The sequence below is a fragment of the Anabrus simplex genome, chromosome 1 (assembly GCF_040414725.1).
Source record: "Anabrus simplex isolate iqAnaSimp1 chromosome 1, ASM4041472v1, whole genome shotgun sequence".
Lineage (NCBI taxonomy): Eukaryota > Metazoa > Arthropoda > Insecta > Orthoptera > Tettigoniidae > Anabrus > Anabrus simplex.
In genome coordinates, this window is record NC_090265.1 from 886,723,307 (window position 1) to 886,749,477 (window position 26,171).

Here is a 26,171-nt window from a genome sequence, read left to right on the forward strand (position 1 = left end):
TGTACACTATGAAATTACCAGGGATCTTCTTCTGTGTCAGGACTTTAAAAAGAGTATACGTAAAAAAAAAAAAATGGCTAGTTTTCTGGACAGAGGTTTGTAGTTTTAAAGACTGTGACATTAGTAACGGTCAAGAATTTGAAATGACTAAAAAAAATCAATATATTTCAGGAATCGATTTTTTAGTAATAGTTTTCTTTAGGACACTTTAAGGGAAAAAAAAAACAAAGTATGACTTGTACTATCGGGACCCAAATATAGAATGACGTACTCTTAAGCCCTGGCAAGAAATATAGCTTCAATCATTTATTAAGAGCACGGTTTGAACCAGGTGCAAGAGTAATACAGAGTTAAAAATGAGATGACTGACAGACATATAATTACTAAATTAATATTAAAGGGAACACATTCTGCAAGTACTTATAGCCTTGTCTTCCTTCTTTGTTATTCTCTCTCGTGAATCTGCCCATCATCAACTTGTACCACCTCTTCATCTGCATTCACAATTTCAAGAATTTTGTGATCTTCGTCCCTGAGATATTTTACTACATAATGCAGAATGAAGCATTCTAAAATAACTAATGGTACCTTCTCTCTGCTAATCATATTTTGTTCTGAAGTATCAGAAAGTGTTGTTTTACCTGCTGAGAACATCTCTCTGTTATCACCCTCTCTTTTGTTATAACCTATATAATTGTAGGATGTTTGTTTTCCTCCAGGAAATCTCAAGGAACAATAGAATAAAACACATAGCTGATGTAAAGATACGACCGAAAAAAAAGAAAAAGAAAAAAAGCATGCGCAGAACGCAGAGAAAATGGAAGTCTTACAAGGATAAATAAGCACGTTGCCATAGTTTCCTAAAGTAAAGAAGAATTAAAGGAAAATAATAAATAAATAAATCTTAAGAACAAACCAATAAAATGTCAATATTTGCCAGCAATAAGAATTAAAGAATCTTTCAAATAAAATCTAGGGGATCCAAACAGTGATATATGTCCTGTATAAAACCTCGATCACACACACGCTTTCACAGACCCAAAATTCAAAAACCGTGAGAGAAGCAATATCTCGGTGACAACACATCACCTACACTTACCACTACAAGTGAACCAGGAAACCAAACGTTCAATAGTCTGGTATCAGAAGCCTTTTACAAAATCCCAATGCAATCACCTACACAGGCTGCCCAAACATCCCCCATACAGTACAGACTCTTGTGCTGACATGAGGTGTGTACAGCAGGCAATTATAACCTCAAAATCAAGACTTCTAGGTACAAGCGATTATATCACTCCCACATATGCAATTCGTAGTATGGTATCAAAACACATACAGGATCCACTCCACCACGTACATAGCATAAGGGATGACGCATGCCACTAATTATTCCCATTATCATTCAAGGAAAGAAAATCACTCATAAAACAAAACAAAAAGGAATTAGGCTCGAGCCATAAAATAACATAAAAATATGGAATCAACACACATCCTGTGAATACTTATGACAATTGTTTCAAAATAAAATACTCAGTAGGGTACGAACAGATAATACTAACCTATTGGACAGGGGTAAAAGATTCACATGGGTCGACGCCCTGCACAAACAGCATTAAAAAAAAATCCTATTGGACTATTAAGAATAACATTACTTTGAGTTGTGGATATATGAATAAAATCAATCGCCTGGAGTAGGCAAGAGCTCGGGGCATCGTATTTAAAATGATTGAAGTAGCCTTTATAAGATAAGAATGCCGTCCCAATTAAAACAGCCTCCATTTTCCTTTACAACAAAATACAGAGAGTAAAGCGCCATCTGTCATTAATAGCCCCAAAAAGAAATAAACCACCTATTCATGAGCCCGATGAAGACATATTTGGTCAAGATACATCAGCTCCAGACTAATATGCTCCTATCTGCACAAAAAGAGCTGCAGAGGCCATAACACTGGCTCAGAATCATGCACAGAACCATGCCAAGTAATGTCCACACTAATAAACTCTTCATTTGCATTGACTTGTGTCCAGCCAACAGCCCCTATAGTATGAGGGAAATTATACCTTTCCTACCACTGAATTTTAGCAGCCTGTAAGAGCTTGGATTATCATTGGAAACTTTATCTAGTAATTAATTTTTGCATCAATTGCAATTGAAACTTCAGAAATTGTACAGGATACTGTACTTTGATTAACACCAATGCATTCAGCCATGCTACTCTGAAAATCAGGATCACCAACATAGTGCAAAAACACATTAATCTTTTCTTCATTGCTAAGAGCACTGCCTTTTGTTTCATCATTTTCGTCCAGAAAATACTGCACCATCCAATGCACATTTTCCTTTTAAAACCTATAAAGTTCTTTACAATTAAGTATATCAGAGTCTTGGCGAGGTTTATAGGTCTTCTTTCTTCCTGGAACATCCATAAAATACTCCATTATTGAGCCCATAGCCCTTATAATTCCTTGTGAGTCAACTGCAGAGATAACTCACTGATTTCTGAGTATAAATTATTGCCACTTGATCTTTATGCATACTACTCTGGAGCAAGCACTTCCAGAACTGAGTGTCTGCTTGCTCCTACTCCACTGGGTGACGTCATGCACAGAGAGTGGACTTCCTACTCGTTCTTGTGCATGCAACTACGAGTTAACTCATTGGCAGACCTTGCCGCCTGCCAGGCGGCCACGCGTGCAGTGACCATTCATACACAGACGTCTGGCAGGCGGTCTACTGAGAGGTAAGCTTCCTGCAACTAGTTCAAGCCTTCTGTCCATAGATGGCGTGACATGCAGTATACCATCAAAAAACTGAGAATCTCTCCAGATTCCTCCCCTCTAGACATTTATCAACATGTGGTTCACAACTCTTTATGGGATGAGATAGCAACTGAAAAAAACAGTTTTGCCTATCACTTATTCACAGGAAAAAATCCCAACTTGCCCTGTATGAGTTCACTGGCTACATTTCACAAGGATTATAACTTCGAAGCAGGCCGTGACTGTGTTGAAAGCAAGACCAGCAAGAAAAGTGCAATGAGATACAAGTATGAAAAGTATTTGGTGGCTTTGCATTTCCTGGAGTGTTAAAAGCTTCCCAAGTGTTCTTCTGGGTGCTGCACTTAATCACATCAAATAATGGTATGATTAAAATTCAGTATGTTGTGGATTACATGTATAAATTTTAGTAGTGTAAAACTGTATCTTACGTGTGAAAAATGGTATACATGCGCATGCTCAGTACATTAAAAATAGTATGTCAGAGGGTTAAAACTCCAAATATGCAAGTGGAAAGTACTTACTCATCTTATGCATAACACTCATTATTTCCTTGATCATCCAACAGGTCTTCTTCCACTGACTGTCTGTTCCATGCATTCATGTGGTGTTTGAGTGTCTGGCATTCTCTTTATATGCTCAAACCATTTAATTCTTGCAGACTTTAGTTTTTCTTCCAGAGGGTGCTCCACTCCCAAAGATGATCTGACATCAACATTTCTCATATGATTGTGATGCGTTTCCTGCATGGCACTCCAAGAAATTTCAATTCACAGGCCTGCAGTCTACTAAAGTCTCTAGTCCACAATGTGCAGGTTTTTAGCCCATATGTGAGTATGGGTATAAGACACAATTTTCTTTGTAGGGGTATCTTCTTGTCCCAAATCAGGGGACGTGTGAGGTTATAGAACTTAGACCCATTGGTCACTCTATTAAGTACTTCTTATTCTGCTCCACCTTTGTTTGAAAGCACATTCTCAAGGTACTGTTGTAATGTATGGCCCATCAAGTTGTATTTGGCAAGAAGTATTACCTGTACTCATTTTCAAGACAAGGGTTTTTGTTTTGCTCACTTTCATCTTAAAATGACTGAACTTGCCTACCTATTTGTTGAGGTGTTCTTGTACCTACTTTTCTGTCTTCCACCAAATAACAATATCATTAGCAAACACCAAGGCATTTAACTCTCCATTTATTTATTACTTCAAGCCTTTATTAGGGTATCCACGATTGTCACAAACAGCAGAGGTGAAAGAATGCTCCCCTGTTGTACTCCCCAAGTTGTCTCAAACCATTCTGAATGGCCATCCCCAATTCTGACACAACTGTAGCACTTATTGTATAACAGTTTGATCTTGCCAACAAGGCATTCTGGTATAGCTAGTTTTTCTGGGCTTCTCCAGATTATATCTCTTGGAATGCTGTCATAAGCTTTTCCCAAATCTAGGAAGACCATAAATTGGTCTTTTCCTTTCCCCCCGTACTTCTCCATGAGCATCCGCAAAGCAAAGATCAGGTCTGCTGTGCTCCTGTGAGGTCTAAACTCATGATGTTCTTCCTCTTAAATAGGTTCTGATAAGTTTCAGAGTCTAGCTACGATAATCTTTTCCATAATCTTTAAACATGCCTTTGCTGGCAGGATCTAGTGTTTACAGTGCACTATGTCTTCTGGTATTGGCTAGAATAAATTTGTTACTTTCATTGACTTGTCTCAGTCTCATCCTTGGCTTTGACAATATGAAAGTGACCGAGGTATGAGCGATGCCAGTAATGCCATTCCTTATGCAGCCAGTCCCTGTTATGAATGGTGTGAAAATATCGCTCATAGGGTCGGTTGGTGCATGCATTTCAGTGGGCTTGGCAGACTGATATGCAATAGCAACTTCTGGCTCAGTGAGGAAAGGAACGGGAAACTACCTCACTCCTCACTTCCCTAGTATGCCTCTTCAGTGACACCTAGGCTATCTATGACAGCTGCTGGTGGAGCTGTAGAGGATAAAACCAGCCTTCGGGCTGAATACCTAACATACATACAATCTTTAAACCATGCAACGCAAGTGTAACACCTCCGTAGTTCTCACATCTTTGATGGCTTGCTTTCTTAAATATTGGAATAATTACTCCCTTGGACCAATCTTCAAGTACCTGATTCTCACACCACACTACAGTGAGAATTTGGTAAATCCATTGGATGCCAGATAGCCCTGCTGCTTTGATCATATCAGCTGTTACTTCATCCATCCCAGATGATTTACCATTCTTCATCTGATGTAGTGCTCTTTACTCTTTCTATCTCATTCCAGGTAATCAGTACATCATATCCAGTTATTCCTGACCAGAATCTGACTTTACAGATTCATTCAAAAGATTATCAAAATATACTTTCATGACATTTCTGATGTCTTGTACATCCCTGGCTATCTGTCCATCAACAGTCTCTATAGCTCTAATATCTTCCTTGTCATTGATCCTACTTTCCACAATGCTATATAGCATCTTCACATTATCTTTAGAGTCTTCCTCCAGTTTTTGTGTAAATTCATCCCAGCATCTTTTTCCTCACAAACAATTCTTTTGACCTCTAATTTTCTGCCTCTGTACTCTTGTTCAAGTTTATTTATTGTGTCCTCAGTTACTAAGTCACTTCTGAGTTTTGCTCTATCCCTGTCTCTCCTTGCTGTATTTCTCTTCTGTATTACCTCCTTTACAAGGTCGTTCAACTATGAAGTTTTCTATACATTAACACTAGGGTATGTTTTACCACATAGCTCCACAGCACTGTTTACTAAAGCATTCTTCAGACTATTCCATTTTTCATTACCACTTTTTGGTTCAGAAACTGGTAGTTTATTTTTGATATTCTCTTGAAACTATGGCTTGTTATCCTGTTCCTTCAGTTTCCAGACTTAAATCTTCTAGTAACAGCTGGAATATGCTACTTGATATTCTCCACGAAATGACTACCACATGCACTTTTGGAAATATTCAGGGATTTTGATGTTCCAAAACCTTCTGGGAGAGAGTTCCATAATTTAGAGCCAATGACAGTGAAATAAAGACTACAAAGCAGTTTGATATACAGGAATAGAGAGGGTAGTAGTTGAATGAGAATGTGTACTGCAGTTGTGATACGATGAAGGAAAATCAAACCTGGATGCCAAGTATGCTGGTGTCGAAGTGGTTAACAGTGACTTGTGTGACGATAAGTAGATTCCTTCTCTCTTCCAATTTTAGCCACCCTAGCCGATGACCATATACACCATATTGTAAATTATAAATAAATCTGACACATGCATTTTGTGCTTGTTGGAGCTTCAAACATTGGCCTTTTGTTAGGTCAGAAAGTGCAAATTCACAGAAGGTAAGTAAAAGAAACATAAGTGTCTGGACAAGCAAACAAGAGGCATACACTCTACTCTTACATTATGGAGCTGGCACATTTGGTTTTCATGTGCATCCAATTTGATATTTAGTGGAAAGAAATGGGTACATATTTCATTTACAATGTAAATATTACGTATAGAATGATCTATCCAAAGCATAAACAAACAATGGAAGACCTGAGTAAGTTTCCAAACTGAGTAAAATCAAATATTATGATACAGGCATTCAGAAGTTCTCTCTAAGGTTACAATATATCTGTGGAAAATGTAAATATTAAAGTGTAATGATAAAACATATAGAATAAAATAAAAATTAAATCTGAAATAACACAGTTAAATAGAGTGAAGTTACACCTAATTGTTGAACTGCATGAATTGCTCATCAAATTCTCCTTTCAGTTGGCACAAAAAAATCTGACAATTTTCACTACAAACCTTCATTACAAGTTACCGAACGAAGTTTGGGAAACCAAATTATTTCCTTCTTCAAGTCTTGAATAGAAAGATCTAACTTAAACTTGAAAGAACATCATGCAGTTCATGTACCAATTTTCCTGGCCCATGGAAACTAGTGGTATGATTATAGACATGATATAGGCTTTTGGGTTTATGCTGTGTCAAGAAAATAAGGTAAAATTCTTTATGTTTTACAAACAAGTTCCTCTGCAAAAATGTAAATTGCACCTTATTTTCTTGACATGGCATAAGCTCAAAAGCTTATATCATGTCTATAAGTACGGGCCGTGAATGCATCAATGGCAACATAGTGGTAAGATTGTTCAAGTAGTAAAAAATGTCAATAAAAAAGCAACCTGCTAGATTGATTCTTCATCGTCAAGAAAGTTTATGAATTGATGTTTCTGGTTACTATCTTAAACATCACACCCATTGAGAAAAATTCTGAGTTCGTCTTTCCGTTCAAAGAATATAGAAAGCGTGTTTCCTTTGCTAAGCTAATGAACAACTTTGTAAAGTGAAAGATGTGTGTGCATGGCACCAGTTTCCTGAAAAGGTTCAGAGAAGTAAAAAATTAACCATGTGAGTGACAGTACTCATTACATCAGACAACTCAGGAAACAAATTACTGCACAATATAGTTTGGTGAATAATGCAGTGTCAAAACATAACATTTTGATCTCGAAAGTGAGGTACCAGCCTTCAACATGACTTTATGGTTCCTATTCTTGAAGCCAAGCAATTCTTCAACAAATCGAACACATTAAATATGTGCAGTCAGTTCTATCTGAAGAGTCGTCCATAGCCAGAGAGTAACACAGATGTATTACTTATTTCCTGCTTGAGTTTCGTATGAACATCTATTGATAACAATTCTATGCTGTGCACATTTGTAGCAGCGGACAGCAGTATAATTTTCACAGCTTGAATCACTTTTGCATCACTTGGAAATACCGTGCTGACTGTTTCAACTAGACACTCCTTCACACTTTTACTTTTTCTTTTCCCTACTTAAAATCCAGGATATTTTTAAAGATGCCTATGTTGCCTTTCTTGTGCTGTGGTAATTTGTCTCATGCACTGTTGACCTATCCCTAATGAAGCTTTAAAAAAGGTTTAACTTTACGGTTCCTTGTGTTGCTGCCAAGTAGAATTGTTCATCTAAGTGGAATGTTTACCGTTGAACTGCTGCTTTAAATTCCCACTCATAATCAAAGTAAGGGTCTGATTACATATTAAACCAACCCCATGGCGAAACAGCCCTGAAGGGCCATGGCCTACCAAGCGACTGCTGCTCAGCTCTAAGGCCTTCTACATATTAAACCAACCCCATGGCACAACAACCCAGAAGGGCCATGGAATACCAAGCAACCGCTGCTCAGCCCTAAGGCCTGCAGATTACGAGGTGTTGTATGGTCAGCACAACGGGTCCTCTCGGCCATTATTGTTGGCTTTCTAGACCGGGGCCGCTATCTCACCATCAGATAGCTCCTCAATTGCAATCATGTAGGCTGAGTGGATCTCGAACCAGCCCTCAGGTGCAGGTAAAAATCCCTGACCTGACTGGGAATCGAACCTGGGGCCTCCGGGTAAGAGGCAGGCATGCTATCCCTACACCACGGTTACATATTAAACACTACCAGTAAAATGTGATGCTCTATCTCAGGGCAGGAGATGTGTTGTGGTGAAGTTGAGAGGGGAGAGGGGAGTGGCTGTGGGCTATATATAAAATAAACTGTCCCAGCATTCAACACAGTAAGGAGAAAGGGAAACCACAGAAAAACATTCTCAACACTGTGGGACAGTGGGACTACCCACCCATTAGGATCTACACTCCATAGTCTCATTTAAATCCCCCATCACCCTCCAGTCAGTATCCCTCCTACACAGTATTCACTAATAACAATCTCCGCTTTCTTAAACTTCACCCGTGCTGCATTTACCAGATCCCACATGAGGGAAGCAGAGAATGGTGATAGTGATAATGTGGACATTTTTATATTTAATCATTTCAAAACAAGAAGTATGGAGAACTTCTGTTTAAGGAACATACACTCTCTTACAAATGGGTGACTAAACCTGAGGGATTGCCTTATTATAAATGGAGAGATTCACTCAAAATCATTGCCAAATCCAGGCATTACCACGCAGGTTCCAAGATGGAAACAACTGCCAGCATTGTCACCGTAAGATAGAAAATCTTGCACATGTCTTTGGAGCCTGTCCCACAGTGTTGAGAATGTTTTTCTGTGGTTTCCCTTTCTCCTTACTGTGTTGAATGCTGGGACAGTTTATTTTATATATAGCCCACAGCCACTCCCCTCTCCCCTCTCAACTTCACCACAACACATCTCCTGCCCTGAGATAGAGCATCACATTTTACTGGTAGTGTTTAATATGTAACCGTGGTGTAGGGATAGCGTGCCTGCCTCTTACCCGGAGGCCCCAGGTTCGATTCCCAGTCAGGTCAGGGTTTTTTACCTGCATCTGAGGGCTGGTTCGAGATCCACTCAGCCTACATGATTGCAATTGAGGAGCTATCTGATGGTGAGATAGCGGCCCCGGTCTAGAAAGCCAACAATAATGGCCGAGAGGATCCGTTGTGCTGACCATACAACACCTCGTAATCTGCAAGCCTTAGGGCTGAGCAGCGGTTGCTTGGTAGGCCATGGCCCTTCTGGGTTGTTGTGCCATGGGGTTGGTTTAATATGTAGAAGGCCTTAGAGCTATTACTTCAGTTTCCCTATAGAGCTCATCTGGTTTTATCAGCACCACATCCAGGATATTTTTCCCTCTGGTTGGTTCCATCACTTTCTGAATCAGCTGTCCTTCCCATATTAACTTATTTGCCATTTGTTGGTCATGCTTCCTGTCGTTCGCATTTCCTTCCCAATTTACATCTGGCAAATTCAGATCTCCCGCTACAATCACATTTCTTTCCATGTCGTTTCCCACATAGCTGACTATCCTATCAAATAATTCCGAATCCGCATCAGTGCTACCCTTTCCCGATCTGTACACTCCAAATATATCAAGTTGCCTATTATCTTTAGAAATGAGCCTTACACCTAGAATTTCATGTGTCTCATCTTTAACTTTTTCGTAGCTTACAAATTCTTCTTTCACCAGAATGAAAACTCCCCCTCCCACCTTTTCTATCCTATCTCTACGATACACTCTCCAGTGCCGTGAGAAAATTTCTGCATCCATTATATCATTTCTCAGCCATGATTCAACTCCTATTACAATATCTGGTAAATATATATCTATTAAATTACTTAATTGTATTCCTTTCTTTACAATACTTCTACAGTTCAGCACTAACAATTTTATGTCATCCCTACTTGATTTCCAGTTCCCTGTTCCCTTATCACCGCTCCCTAGGCCATCCCGTTTCCCTGAATGTACCTCCCTATTACCCTTCCAAACAAATTTCCTAACTTATACGTACCACTGCGGTTTAAATGAAGGCCATCCGAGCGCAGATCCCTATCTCCTACCCGGCCATTGTAGAGTGGTAAAGGCACAGTTGAGCATTTCCACATCACGTCTCTTGTCGACTACTTATGCTGAAAAAGTTTACTGAAATATTTGAAAACTTACATTGATGTATAAACCACGTGTTATTTTTTAAATTGTGTGCACAGCAATCAGCAGCTAACTACTAAATGAAGCAGGGAAGAGGCTGCCAACTAGGGAAAAAACAACTCTTTGTCATCTTTGGAGCAAATATAATAAAGTACCTGTTCACTCTCACATCTTCAAAATACGACACTGCAATCTGTGGAGCAAATATTATCACTCATAAATGTTATAAAGTGGAATTGAATACTTTGCACACTTTTTCTTTATGAAGATTTACTGTTTGGGTTTCAAAAGCCTCAATTATAAAAGTACAGTCAATTATAAACCTGTTTGAATAGTTTTCATATCTATCTGTTTCAAGTATCCATTGAGTGTAAGTTTATGTACTTTCTTGTATACTTTGCGTTTATGTTCTCTTAAGGCATAACGGTTCGAACATAGTGATGATGGCCATTTCTAAGAATTCCATCATGTTTGCAGGCTCCAAAGACATGTGCAAGATTTTCTATCTTACGGTGACAATGCTGGCAGTTGTTTCCATCTTGGAACCTGCGTGGTAATGCCTGGATTTGGCAATGATTTTGAGTGAATCTCTCCATTTATAATAAGGCAATCCCTCAGGTTTAGTCACCCATTTGTAAGAGAGTGTATGTTCCTTAAACAGAAGTTCTCCATACTTCTTGTTTTGAAATGATTAAATATAAAAATGTCCACATTATCACTATCACCATTCTCTGCTTCCCTCATGTGGGATCTGGTAAATGCAGCACGGGTGAAGTTTAAGAAAGCGGAGATTGTTATTAGTGAATACTGTGTAGGAGGGATACTGACTGGAGGGTGATGGGGGATTTAAATGAGACTATGGAGTGTAGATCCTAATGGGTGGGTAGGAGATAGGGATCTGCGCTCGGATGGCCTTCATTTAAACCGCAGTGGTACGTATAAGTTAGGAAATTTGTTTGGAAGGGTAATAGGGAGGTACATTCAGGGAAACGGGATGGCCTAGGGAGCAGTGATAAGGGAACAGGGAACTGGAAATCAAGTAGGGATGACATAAAATTGTTAGTGCTGAACTGTAGAAGTATTGTAAAGAAAGGAATACAATTAAGTAATTTAATAGATATATATTTACCAGATATTGTAATAGGAGTTGAATCATGGCTGAGAAATGATATAATGGATGCAGAAATTTTCTCACGGCACTGGAGAGTGTATCGTAGAGATAGGATAGGAAAGGTGGGAGGGGGAGTTTTCATTCTGGTGAAAGAAGAATTTGTAAGCTACGAAAAAGTTAAAGATGAGACACATGAAATTCTAGGTGTAAGGCTCATTTCTAAAGATAATAGGCAACTTGATATATTTGGAGTGTACAGATCGGGAAAGGGTAGCACTGATGCGGATTCGGAATTATTTGATAGGATAGTCAGCTATGTGGGAAACGACATGGAAAGAAATGTGATTGTAGCGGGAGATCTGAATTTGCCAGATGTAAATTGGGAAGGAAATGCGAACGACAGGAAGCATGACCAACAAAGGGCAAATAAGTTAATATGGGAAGGACAGCTGATTCAGAAAGTGATCGAACCAACCAGAGGGAAAAATATCCTGGATGTGGTGCTGATAAAACCAGATGAGCTCTATAGGGAAACTGAAGTAATAGATGGTATTAGTGATCATGAAGCTGTTTTTTTGGTAGTTAAAAATAAATGCGATAGAAAGGAAGGTCTTAAAAGTAGGACTGTTAGGCAGTACCATATCGCTGATAAAGCAGGTATGAGGCAGTTTCTAAAAAGTAACTATGATCGGTGGAAAACGGTAAATAAAAATGTAAACAGACTCTGGGATGGGTTTAAAGAAATTGTTGAGGAATGCAAAAACAGGTTTGTACCTTTAAGGGTGGTAAGGAATGGGAAAGACCCACCTTATTATAATAGAGAAATAAAGAGACTAAGAAGGAGGTGCAGACTGGAAATAAATAGAGTTAGAAATGGCTGTGGAAGTAAGGAGAAATTGAAGGAACTTACTAGAAAATTGAATCTAGCAAAGAAGGCAGCTAAGGATAACATGATGGCAAGCATAATTGGCAGTCATAAAAATTTTAGTGAAAAATGGAAGGGTATGTATAGGTATTTTAAGGCAGAAACAGGTTCCAAGAAGGACATTCCAGGAATAATTAATGAACAAGGGGAGTGTGGATGTGAGGATCTTCAAAAGGCAGAAGTATTCAGTCAGCAGTATGTAAAGATTGTTGGTTACAAGGATAATGTCGAGATAGAGGAAGAGACTAAGGCCAAAGAAGTAATAAAATTTACATATGATAACAATGACATTTACAATAAGATACAAAAGTTGAAAACTAGAAAAGCGGCTGGAATTGATCAGATTTCTGGGGATATACTAAAGACAATGGGTTGGAATATAGTACCATATCTGAAGTACTTATTTGATTATTGTTTGATCGAAGGAGCTATACCAGGTGAATGGAGAGTTGCTATAGTAGCCCCTGTGTATAAAGGAAAGGGTGATAGACATAAAGCTGAAAATTACAGGCCAGTCAGTTTGACATGCATTGTATGTAAGCTTTGGGAAGGCATTCTTTCTCATTATATTAGACATGTTTGTGAAATTAATAACTGGTTCGATAGAAGGCAATTCGGTTTTAGGAAAGGTTATTCCACTGAAGCTCAACTTGTAGGATTCCAGCAAGATATAGCAGATATCTTGGATTCTGGAGGTCAAATGGACTGTATCGCGATTGACATGTCTAAAGCATTTGATAGGGTGGATCATGGGAGACTACTGGCAAAAATGAGTGCAATTGGACTAGACAAAAGAGTGACTGAATGGGTTGCTATATTTCTAGAAAATAGATCTCAGAGAGTTAGAGTAGGTGAAGCTTTGTCTGACCCTGTAATAGTTGAGAGGGGAGTTCCTCAGGGCAGTGTTATCGGACCTTTATGTTTTCTTATATATATAAATGATATGAGTAAAGGAGTGGAATCGGAGGTAAGGCTTTTTGCGGATGATGTTATTCTCTATAGAGTGATAAATAAGTTACAAGATTGTGAGCAACTGCAACGTGACCTCGAAAATGTTGTGAGATGGACAGCAGGCAATGGTATGTTGATAAACGGGGCTAAAAGTCAGGTTGTGAGTTTCACAAATAGGAAAAGTCCTCTCGGTTTTAATTACTGCGTTGATGGGGTGAAAGTTCCTTTTGGGGATCATTGTAAGTATCTAGGTGTTAATATAAGGAAAGATCTTCACTGGGGTAATCACATAAATGGGATTGTAAAAAAAGGGTACCGATCTCTACACATGGTTATGAGGATGTTTAGGGGTTGTAGTAAGGATGTAAAGGAGAGTGCATATAAGTCTCTGGTAAGACCCCAACTAGAGTATGGTTCCAGGATTACCTGATTCAAGAACTGGAAAAAATCCAAAGAAAAGCAGCTCGATTTGTTCTGGGTGATTTCCGACAAAAGAGTAGCGTTACAAAAATGTTGCAATGTTTGGGTTGGGAAGAATTGAGAGAAAGAAGAAGAGCTGCTAGACTAAGTGGTATGTTCCGAGCTGTCAGCGGAGAGATGGCGTGGAATGACATTAGTAGACGAATAGGTTTGAATGGCGTTTATAAAAGTAGGAAAGATCACGATATGAAGATAAAGTTGGAATTCAAGAGGACAAACTGGGGCAAATATTCATTTATAGGAAGGGGAGTTAGGGATTGGAATAACTTACCAAGGGAGATGTTCAATAAATTTCCAATTTCTTTGAAATCATTTCGGAAAAGGCTAGGAAAGCAACAGATAGGGAATCTGCCACCTGGGCGACTGCCCTAAATGCAGATCAGTATTGATTGATTGACTGAAGTCATTTAGTCTCCAAGAAATTTCTTTGCATTAACATTGTCCTTCTATTTTCATACAACATGCTCAAATTTGAACTAGATGTTTATTTCCTCATCACAAAATTCCTCCCGTCATGATCCTTCTTAATCATTCTGACTTACAGTCACAACATTTGTCTGGTGTAAAAAATGGAAGAAACCACAGAAAACCATCTACAGGGCTACCAGCGGTGGGATTCAACTCCACCATCTCCCGAATACAAGCTCACAGCTACGCAACCCTAACCACACAGCCAACTCACTCGTTGTCAAGAAGATTATAATTCTAAAAAAAAAAATATTACTTTTACAGTAAAATGGTTCAAGTTTCTCACCTTGACATACACCATTGACCACTTCAAATCCAGGAGGACAGCTCCACTCCTCTTCTGGTGCTGTCCATGCTAACACTTTGTTTCTTCTCCTTTTACCAGAGCGCCTCATCACTGAAGGTGGGTTCTGGTAGTTTTGATAGTTTTGGTAGTCTCCATAGTCCATATACTGAAATTCTATACAAGGGAAAAGAAAAGTTCAAAGACTGAAATAATTTTAAGTGCAGAAACAAATTTTAGTTCTCATAAATACTAATCCAATTACTGCCAAACAAGAGTTTATGGTACAATAAAGAGATGAGCAAGGAGCTATTTGGCAGAGAAAACAGCTTCTTCATCCCATCCTCTGTACTGTAACACTGGGTTGTTAGTAAAGCTCTGTAGTTATGTTAGTGAGACAATGTGCTCAGTGATTATGATTATAAAGTGCTCAGTAACAATTATCTATCCTGGTTAAGTAACCACTGAGCAGCGAGTGGTTACTGTTGAAACATTTCATTTTTTTTAAGGACTTGTAATATAACTGTGAGCAGAAGAATTGCAAACAATTTCTGGAAAGTTCTATAGCATCAAAACCATATATCAGTGCTTTGTTGCCATCTTACACTGAAAAATACATTATAAAAACAGGGTCTGAACCAACATAAAACTTGAAAATGTGTGTGCCAGACATCAAGTTAGTCCTCGTAAACCATCAAGCTGTTCAGCTCAGGAGTGTGGTATCTAATCCACCTCGGTGCTAAGAAGACTTAAAATTCTGAAATTTTTCCCTAAAAGGTTTCTGTAGTGCACAGGTTAAATGTTGCAGATCCCGTTGCTCATGTTAACTTCCGCTGGTGGGTGCTACAATTCATGTGTGATGGAGATCTACGAATGTCATGTACGTGGGCTTGTCCTTCTTAATTCGATCCTCTAAGACCAGACGTAAAGTCAGGATTGCTTCGCATGTTCCTACATTTCTTCTGAAGCCAAAATCATCTTCTCCCAACTCAGTTGCAACGTGTCTTTCCATTTTTCTGTAAATAAAATACTTGTTCAAATTTTGCAGGCATAAGATACTGAACTAATGGTGCAGTATCGGCTATCTTGGGAATAGGTATAACAACATTCTGCTGAAAGTTGGATGGCACTTGGCCTGTCTCATAAATCTTACACACTAAATGGAATAACCTCGTCATGCAGATTTGTCCTAAGGCAGTCAGTAATTCTGAGGAATGCCATCAATTCCAGGTGCCTTGTTCCTATTGAAGTCTCTCAAAGCTCTATCAAATTCTGACCTCAAAATTGGGTCCCCCATTTCATTAGCATCAACAGTTTCTTCCAATTCCAGAACCATATCATCTACATCTTTACCTTGATACAACTGGTGGATGTGTTCCTGCCATCTTTCTACCTTGTCTTCTTTCCCTATAAGTGGTTTTCTATCAGAGCTCTTAATATTCATACACCTAGTTTTCCTTTCTCCAAAGGTTTCCTTGACTTTCCTGTATGCAGCATCTACCTTCCTTAGAACCATACAACCTTCAACATCCTTGCATTTCTCTTTCAGCCATTTTTCCTTAGCTGTCCTGTACTTTCTATCCACTTCATTCTTTAAATGCCTGTATGTTTTGCATTCTTGTGTTTTCATTGTTCATCTATCAGGTCTAGTATTTCCTGAGTTATCCATTGATTTTAGGTGATCTTTCCTTTCTTCATAACATTTCTTCAGCAACCCTACTGACCTCATTCTCCATGGCTGTCCATTCTTAGTCTTGTGTTTCCTTCAGCCTTTTCATTTAGTCCTTGTGCAACATGTCCCTTGAAACAATCCCTCACACTCTTTTCGTTCAACTTTTCTAGATCCCATCTCTTTAAAGATGTTTACAATAAGATACAAAAGTGAAAACTGGAAAAGCAGCTGGAATTTACAAGATCTGGGGAAATACTAAAGACAATGGGTTGGGACATAGTACCATATATGAAGTACTTATTTGATTACTGTTTGCATGAATGAGCTATACCAAATGAATGGCAAGTTGCTATAGTAGCCCCTGTGCATAAAGGAAAGGGTGATAAACATAAAGCCAAAAATTACAGGCCAGTCAGTTGAACATGTGTTGCATGTAAAGCTTTGGGAAAGCATTATTCTGATTACATTAGACATGTCTGCAAAATGAATAACTGGTTCGACAGAAGGCAGTTCGGGTTTAGGAACTGTTATTCCACATAAGCTCAACTTGTAGTATTCCAGCAAGGTTATAGCAGATATCTTAGATTCAGGAGATCAAATGTTCTGTATCGCGACTGACCTATCTAAGGCATTTGATAGGTAGATCAGGGGAGACTACTGGTAAAAAATGAGTGCGATTGGACTAGACAAAAGAGTGACTGAAAGAACTCAGAGAATTAGAGTAGGTGAAGCTTTATCCGATCCTGTAATCATTAAGAGGGGAATTCCTCAACGCACTTTTATGTTTTATTATATATATAAATTATATCAGAGGCAATACTGTACAAGCTATATTACCTGGCACTGACCGGGTACTTTATTGATTGTTTACTTTTAGGTAGATCTATTTTATCACCTGTTAATTACATATGTGAAGCAAATTTTTGTAGATTTTGTTATTGTGACGTTGACTGGTGCTTCACCCCCTTTCCATCCCCACCCAGAATGCTGCATACATAAATCCACAATCTGGGCCATTTTGGACTTTTTTCACCCCTCTCCTCTCCTGAGGAGAGCTCTGAAGGAACTTAGAGATGATTCTGAACTGACCATTCCCTCAGCTGATAAGGGTAATGCGACAGTGGTTATGGACACTGACGAGTATAAGAATAAGATCTCGGCTATATTGTCAGAGCCTGTTTACAGACTGAACTCACGTGACCCCACAACTCATGTATCCAACGTCACCGTGAAGCTCTTAAGGCAATCTTCAATTCCAAAAGAGGAGGCTAAACATCTGTCCCCGGGGGATGCAGTGCCACCTAGATTATATGGACTGCCTAAGATCCATAAAAAAGATGTTCCCCTCAGACCTGTTGTTAGTGCAATAGGTTCTCCTACATATGCCCTGGCTAAATACCTAAGCAAATTGCTTCAGCCACACAAAGGATGTACTGAATCATACGTCAAGGACTCTCGATATTTCGTCAACAAGCTGTCAACTATAACCCTTCAACCTAATTCACTTTTGGTGAGTTTCGATGTGGAGTCCTTGGTTCACTGAAGTGCCAATTGACTCGGTCATGTCTCTCATTGAACACCTGTTCCCCGAGGACATTACTAAGCTATTTTACCACTGCATGACTTCCAGCTACTTCTTGTGGGGTGGGAATTTTTACGAACAGACGGACGGAGTGGCTATGAGAAGTCCACTTTCGCCCATAGTGGCTAATTTCTTTATGGAGCATTTTGAGAAGGAGGCTATTGCTTTGGCACCCGCCAAACCTATGGTATGGTGGAGGTATGTTGATGATGCATGTGTGGTCTGGGCAGAAGGTCCTGAGAATCTTCATCTATTTCTCAACCACCTAAATCAGCAATATCCTTTAATTAAATTCACTATGGAGATGGAGTCGGACGGATGCCTTCCCTTCTTGGATGTTCTAGTAATAAGAAAGAAACCTGACATACCATCTATCACAAGCCTACCCACACAAATCGTTATCTTCGTGCAGATTCTCACCACCATCCAGCACAAAAACAAGGCATTCTCACAACACTCGCCAAGAGGGCAAGACGAATTTGTGAGCCATCAAATATCTAGGTGGAGATGGACATGCTTAAAGTCACGTTCAAGGGTAATGGTTACAGCGATTTGCAGATTCATAGAGACCTGTATCCCAGAGAAACGACCAAGCAAAGCTCACAGAAGAAAGAAGTGAAGGGAACCGCCTACTTGCCTTACATTCACAACACCACAGATTGAATTGCCAAGGTCCCTGTTGATAAACTTAACCATAATAGGTTAATATGGTTGTTTGATCCTGTATTGACTTGTCGGAATCTATTACAGAACTATATAAAAAAGTTTTACTTGAGTCCGCATTGTCAATACACCAATAGAATATTTATTTTACCATACATATTTCAGGAAAATCATCCATTCCTCTGCGGAGGTTTGGACCTGCCTTCGGGCAGAATACACCCCTTACCATCATACCATTGTCTGCTGTCCATCTCACAACATTGCGTAGGTCCATTTGTAGTCGCTCACAATCCTGTAACTTATTTACTACTTTATACAGCATATCATACGTAAATAACCTTGTCTGTGGTTCCAGTTCTTTGCTCATTATCATTTATATATAAGACAATATAAAGGTCCAATAATACTGCCCTGTGGGAATCCCTCTTAATCATTACCAAATCAGATAACACCTCATTCAACTACTGTCCGACTCGTTGGCTGAATGGTCAGCATACTGGCCATCAGTTCAGAGGGTCCTGGGTTCGATTCCTTCATTGGTTAAATCCAATGGCTCGGGGGCTGGGTGTTTGTGCTGTCCCCAACATCCCTGCAACTCGCACACCACATACAACACTATCCTCCACTACAATAACATGCATTTACCTACACATGACAGATGCCGTCCACCCTCATCGGAGGGTCTGCCTTACAAGGGCTGCACTCAGCTACAAATAGCCACACAAAATTATTATTATTCAACTACTAGTTTGTCTAGTCCAGTGACCCTTTCATCAGTCATCTCCCATGATCTACCTATCAGTAGCCTTGGATACATCAACAGCGATAGAGCCCATAAATGACCTCCTGAATCTAAAATATCTCTTATACCTAGCTGGAATCCTGCAAGTTGAGCCTCACTGGAATAACATTTCCTAAATCTGAACTGCCTTCTACCAAATCAGTTAGTAATTTTGCAATCGTATCTAACAAAATCAGAAAGAATGCTTTCCCAGAGCTTACAAATGACACGTCAAGATGACTGGCCTGTAATTATTTGCTTTATGTTTATCACACTTTCCCTCGTACAATGGGGCTATTATTGCAACCCTCCATTCATTTGGTATGGCTCCTTTATGAAACAGTAATAAAATACGTATTTCAGATATGGAACTACTCCCAACCTATTGCCTTTAATATATCCCCAGAAATCTCATCAATCCCAGCTGCTTTTTAGCTTTAATTTTTTGTATCTTTTTGTAAATGTCTTTATTACCATATGCAAATGTCAGTAATTTGCCAGTATTACTTGCCTCCTCTATCTGGGCATTACTGTTATATCCAACTACCATTACACACTGCTAACTGAATACTTCTGCCTTCTGTAAGTCATTACATATACATTCCCTTTGTTCATTAATGGTCCCTGGAATGTCCTCCTGTTACCTGTTTCTGCCTTCGAGTATCTATACATATTCTTCTATTGCTCCCTAAAATTCATATGGCTGCCAATTGTTTACCATCATTTTATCCTTAGCTGACATTTTTGCTAAATTCAATTTCCTAGTAAGCTCCTTCAATCTCTCCTTACTTCTGCAAGCATTCCTAACCCAATTTTTCTAATCTGCACCTCCTTCTCAATCTCTTTATTTCTGTAGTTTAATGGGTCCTTATCAGAGCCTCCGTGGCTCAGACGGCAGCGCATTGGCCTTGGATACTGTGGTTCAAATCCCGGTCACTCCATGTGAGATTTGTGCTGGACAAAACAGAGGCGGGACAGGTTTTCCTCTGAGTACTCTGGTTTGCCCGGTCATCATTCATTCCAGCAACACTCTCCATTATCATTTCATAGCATTTATCAGTCATTAATACATCACTTTGGGAGTGGCAACTCCATTGTATTAATAGCCTATATGTGGTTCATTCATTACATCCCTGACCTGGTCAAAGACTGGAAAGAAGGTTGTAGGTTTTCATCAATGGATCCTTACCATTCCTTACCACTTTTGAACATACATATCTTTCTTCATACTCCACAAATATTGCTTTAATCCCATCCCATGGGATGCTACATTTTTATTTACCATTTTTCACTGATCATAATTGCTTTTTAAAAATTTCTCCATACCTCTCTTATCAACAATACGGTATTGCCTAATAGTCTTAGTTTTAGAACATTTCTTTCTATCACATTTATTTTTAACTAGGACATAAATGGCTTCATGATCACTTATACTATCTACCACTTCAGTTTCTATATAGAGGTCATCTGGTTTTATCAGCACTACATCTAGAATATTAATCCCACTAGTTGTTGGTTTCACCACTTCTTGATTCAGCTGCCCCTCCCATATTGACTTCTTCACCATTTATTGATCATGCTTTCTACTGTTCTCTTTCCCTTGCCAGCTAACATTTAGTAAATTCAGATTACCCATTATAACAACGTTCCTTTCTGTGTTGTTCCCCACCAAATAATTCTGCATCAGCATCAGCGATAAACTTACCAGGTCTGTACACCCCAAAAACATCAAGTTGCATACTTTTAGAGATAAGTCTTACACCTAGAATTTCATGTTTCTTATACCTACCTTTTTGTAGCTTACAAATTCATATTTCACCAGTGTGAATACTCCCTCATGTATCATTCCTAACCTGTCTCTACAACAGTTGCGTGAGAAAATTTCTGCATCCATTATATCTCTTCTCAGCCATGATTCAATTCCTATTACAATATCTGATAAAGATACATCTAAATTACTTACTTACATTCCTTTCTTTACAATCCTTCTACAGTTTAACACTAACAATTATATGTCATCCTTACTTGACTTCATGCTTCCTATACTCTCATCACTGCTCCCTAGTCCACCCTGTTTCCCAGAATGTACCTCCCTATAACTCTTCTAAACAAACCCCTTAACTTATATGTACCATTGCGGTTCAAGTGAAGGCCATTTGAACCCAGATCCTTATCTCCTACCCGTCCATCTACAATTCTCACTCCCAATTTCCCATGTACCCATTCTATAGGTTCATTTAAATCCCCAGTCACCCTCCAGTCAGCATCCCTGCTACATAATATCACACTGATAACTATATCTACTTCCTTAAACTGCTTCCGTGCTGCCATAACCAGATCCCATACATCCCCAACTATATTAGCACCTATTCCCTCTTCTCTTACAATTTTGGTACCAACGTAGGAAATTACCACCTGCTCCTTACCTTCTATTTTCCTCAGCACCTGACTTAACCTTATTCCTGGATAACAATCTATCCTTGATCCCTTTCCTCCACACACTTTCCCCACATGCCTAACAACTGAGTCACCCATGACCAGAGCCCCAACCCCACCCTCCTCATTAGATCCTTTCCTCTGCTGGTGTCCCTTAACTTCCCTGACACCTAAAGAACCTACTTCCTCCTCCCTTCTCTCCCTCTCACTACCCTGTTCCATGTCCCTCTTCTTATCCTCTACTCTGTTTCCATTTCCTCCCTTCCCCTTTCCTCTTGCCCTGCCCCTCTTGTGTAACACTTCCGTGATCTCCATCTTCCCTCTGCTGATCTACCTGGAGTGATTCATACCGGTTCCTCGCCGATACCTCTCATGGGCCCACTCGCTGAGGAAAACCCTTACCCCTCATTTTCCTTCCCCTTAAAACATTAACCCACCTGTCTTCCACAACTTCTGCCCTTCCTTTCTCTCCCTCTTGTCTACCTACCATATCCTGTACATTGATTGAGGGAGACCTATTTTCATTCCTGTCTTTCATTAAAAGCCTAATTATCTCCCTCAAACTTGCTCTTCCTTCATCTTCTCTAATTCCCACTGACACCCAAGTCCTTACACCTTACGTCTTTATCCATCTTCCATTGCAATTGATTTTTTATGTTGAATTTACTTCCTCCCCCATTCTCCAACTCATGGATGCAAAAACATGAAACGTCAGACTTAGACCAAATATGGCAACACCAAATCTTTCTCAGAATATATTAGCACATAATGAGTGAGAATGTCATTTCTTCAATAGAGCAATGGACATTAGGGGTAGTGAATTTGAGCATTTTGAAATCAGAAATTTAGCATTTTGTTTTGTATATTTAACATTTTGTAGCACTTATGACTTTTAATTTAGCATTTTATAAGTATTTTGAAGAAAAACATAGAATTTGACTTTATTCTGATAAACAGATATTTCTTGATAATATTAATGTGAAATTAAAATCACATTTGCATAAAGCCAAAAGTAAAATAAAAATGCACAAAATCTGAAAATTCATTTTTAATATATGCTAAAACATAAAAACAAAAAGAAATCTATACTGATAGAAATCGGAAATAAAAACAAAATAGACGTGATATAGGCTTTTGGGCTTATGCCGTATGAAGAAAAAGCCTATATCTTGCCCTTGGGCATATTATGAAGAATGAAAAGTACAACCTTCTTAAACTGATCATGCAGGGCAAAACTGATGGATGTACAGTAGAGGTCACGGTCGAAGGAAACATTATTGGCTGAGAAACTTACGGGATTGGAGATGAATAGATTCAAGTAGGCTGATGAGGACAGCCCAACATTGTACAGACTTCACTATGATTGTGGCCAACCTTCAGTATTTGAGAAGGCACAACAAGAAGGAAAAGAAGATTTTTCCAAAATGGCATTTTGAGCAGATGCATAGCTTTCACTAGCTGATGGGCTTGTAAAATTAGATGGTGTAAAAATGTAAACTATACTCTCATGGAGTTGTTTATGGAGTAAAGCTCAATACTTATATACTGTACCATATTGCAAAATAATTGTGCCTGAATGGAGCTGTATAACTTTATACAAAATAAGACACATTTCTGAGCACAGTTCTTTTAATCAATATCTGAATTATATTTTGTTAATTAGAATAAAGTTTTATGAAGGAAATACTAGTCATAATAACCTTTTTCATTTATGCTATGAACAATGAAATAAACTGCACAAAATTCTTGAAGTGTCAGGATGGCCCATGTAATGCTTTAATTTCAATAATTTCAATTTCTACAGTTCATATCATGTGTTGCCCCCTGTGTGAACAGTTCCCAGCTTTTATTTCATTCTTCATCAATCACGTCTTATTGCTTTGCATACTCCTAATTTTTTCCTGTGTTGTTTTATATTCTTTCTATATTTTCTTAAATCCTTCATTCTATCATTTCCCTACACTGTGTCTACCTGTCTTAACTGATACTCTACCACATATTGTTTCTTCACTGCTGCCAATGTACTCTTAAAATTCTCCATCTATCTTTAATATTCCTAATCTTTGTGCTTCATAGACTTTTTCTATACATCTGTATCTTTTGAAGAGTCTAAAGAATTTTTTGTTTTCTTGTTTTTTCATAGTTCTCCCTTTTCTTTAATCTATATTCCCATTCTTAGATGAGTTGGAACATTTGTCATCTTTCTATTATTAATGTTAGGCAGGGCTGATAATCTGGCATTTTGCCCCCACACTCATTCTTTTTGACTTTTTTTTCTAGCAATTGCACATTCTCTCCTTATTTTAACCTTTGTTGTCACCATTCTGTGATCACCACCAAAATCTTCTACAGGTATAGATGAAACATCTGTCAATTCTTCCCAATTTCATTACTGTATATATGCGAATAATTTTTTTCCAATATTTGGTAGCGAAAATTCAGGTGTGGATATTATTTGTGTCAAGGTTAGTACAGTGCTCCTGATGTACAGAAATCTACAACATGCTATTTTTCTCCCCACTCTGTAGGCAACTATGTTCCTGTCACAATAGAGAAGCATGTCATGTACATATCACATAATTTGCATGGCATCAGCTTAAGTACTTAACGCATTCTCATTATAGATCATTCACGGCTGAAGGAAAGCTCCACATTATTGAAGAGGCAGAGCAAATTGATAATTGTGCTGCGGGAGAAAAGTATAAAGAGGATGAGAGATATGATGCAGTACCCAATTGGGGCAAACATAAAACTTGTCTTGAACAGATAAACAGTAACTGCCACACATTTTGTGGGCAAAAAGTGAAGTTTCCAGAAACTGAAAGCAGGATATGCTGATATGTGATTGAAAAGAGATAGTTTGGATGTGCAGCCATGAGTGAATTGTGTAAGGTGTAAGGCTAGCTGTGGATGGCTCATGCATACTTTTGAATGAAATAACTCAGTTTTGGTAAGAAAACTAAAATTCTACAATGTCTCCCAGCTAATTACAAAAAACAGATTTCCACAGAAAAATTTGTATTTACTCTTGCCAACTGGTAATCCAGACCTCATCTTAGTATATTTTGAAATGTTGCTGGACTATACTGATAAGGTTACAATGAGCTGCTACCTAATTTTATAATTTATTGTACTGTATCTTCAATATATTTAAGAAAGTTCCACAAAGACAGAAAAGAAAAATTTCTCAGATTTCTGCTTCTAAAATTTGGTTGTAGGGTTTATTCAATGGTGGGGATTATTTGTATATATACAGTACTCAATATTAAGATAATTACAAGATAATCCTCTTGATTTTTTTTTCTGAATCATCCTTAGAACTGGTTCGTTCCTCAGGCAAATATCAACTAGCACATCCTTTTTGTCCTTCAAACTGTCAGATCTGTGGGGCCAACAATTTATTCTTTTTAAAATAAATTCCAACCAAATGCATTTATATTTTCCATTATAATTACTTCTTTGTCTTATATATAATTCTCCCCCAGTTTTGGATAAGGGATTGTGTGTTTTTCATTCAAGGAATTCCCACAGGTGTTTGTTTTTCCAGTTTAAAAACCATATGAGAAAAACAGGAATGACAGAAACCTATATAAGGAAAAATGACAAAGAACAAACTCTGTATCTTTATGCACTGCTCCCTTCACATGATGGATGTTTCCCCTCATCAATCCCAGGTTTTCAACATCCATTCCTTCTCAGTCTCCATCAAACTTGTTTCTGCTTTCTAGCCTCATCATAGGGGTGGGTAACCACATACAATTACATGGGCCATGTGACATACTGTGGGAGGTAGAGGGTAAGAAGACAGCCAAACACACGAAAAGAGAATGTAAGACAGGTTTATACATGTGGCAGAAGACTACAGACACTTGACAAACTAATAAATGAGAAAGGAACCCAATAGATCGATTATGTAATGGCAAGGAGACAAATAAGTGATGAATAACATTGTATATAGAAAATGAGGACCAAAGGAGAAAGTTCTGTGCAATATAACAGACTGATGAAAAGTTAATTTCTTAACACTTTACCTCTGACACACTTCTAAAAGCATATGTGAAACAGTCAATACAATTTACAACCTAGAATAAAATTGCAATATTTAAGTATCTAAACAATTTATACTTCCCTTTTCCCTAATCAGTGAAACTCTGAATTTGCCCCTGAAAATAAAGCTTCTAAATAGATAACTCATGAGAACAGATATGTGGTGTTTACCTGTGCAAGTGCGACCATCATCCATTAGCACGTAACCTGGACGACAAAGACATTTGAAACTTCCCTTTACATTTCGACACCGGTGCGAGCACACAGGAGGCGTCTGAAGACATTCATTAACATCTGTAAGCAAAAAAAAAGATATACACAGGATGACACTGAATCATTATAACTAATGAACATTAAGTGTTGATACACAAGTCAGTACCTACAGAATGTTTGGCTAGTAGAGAAACTCTTCCTGAAAAAAGTTATGGCGGTTTAGGGGTGAGGGTTGGGGATGGATGACCTTCAAGACAGAGGATGGCTGCCTAGAACTTCCTCTTAAAACAACAATCACCACAATCACCTTCTGCAGTCAAAGGAAATGAAACAAATGCCTGCCCTACCTGCCTC

At 38.5% G+C, this 26,171-nt stretch overlaps 1 protein-coding gene across 2 annotated transcripts in view; it reads right to left on the reverse strand.

The window, feature by feature from the left end:
* Nucleotides 1–26,171, reverse strand: part of LOC136857690 (hemicentin-1) — a 509,109-nt gene that overhangs the window by 10,586 nt on the left and 472,352 nt on the right. For both annotated transcript variants that reach the window (XM_067136543.2, XM_068225274.1), the window contains exons 48-49: nucleotides 25,776–25,898; nucleotides 14,427–14,600 (exon numbers count right to left, since the gene is read on the reverse strand). In XM_067136543.2, the coding sequence (XP_066992644.2) occupies nucleotides 14,427–14,600; nucleotides 25,776–25,898 (297 nt within the window). The remainder of the gene's footprint in view (nucleotides 1–14,426; nucleotides 14,601–25,775; nucleotides 25,899–26,171) is intronic.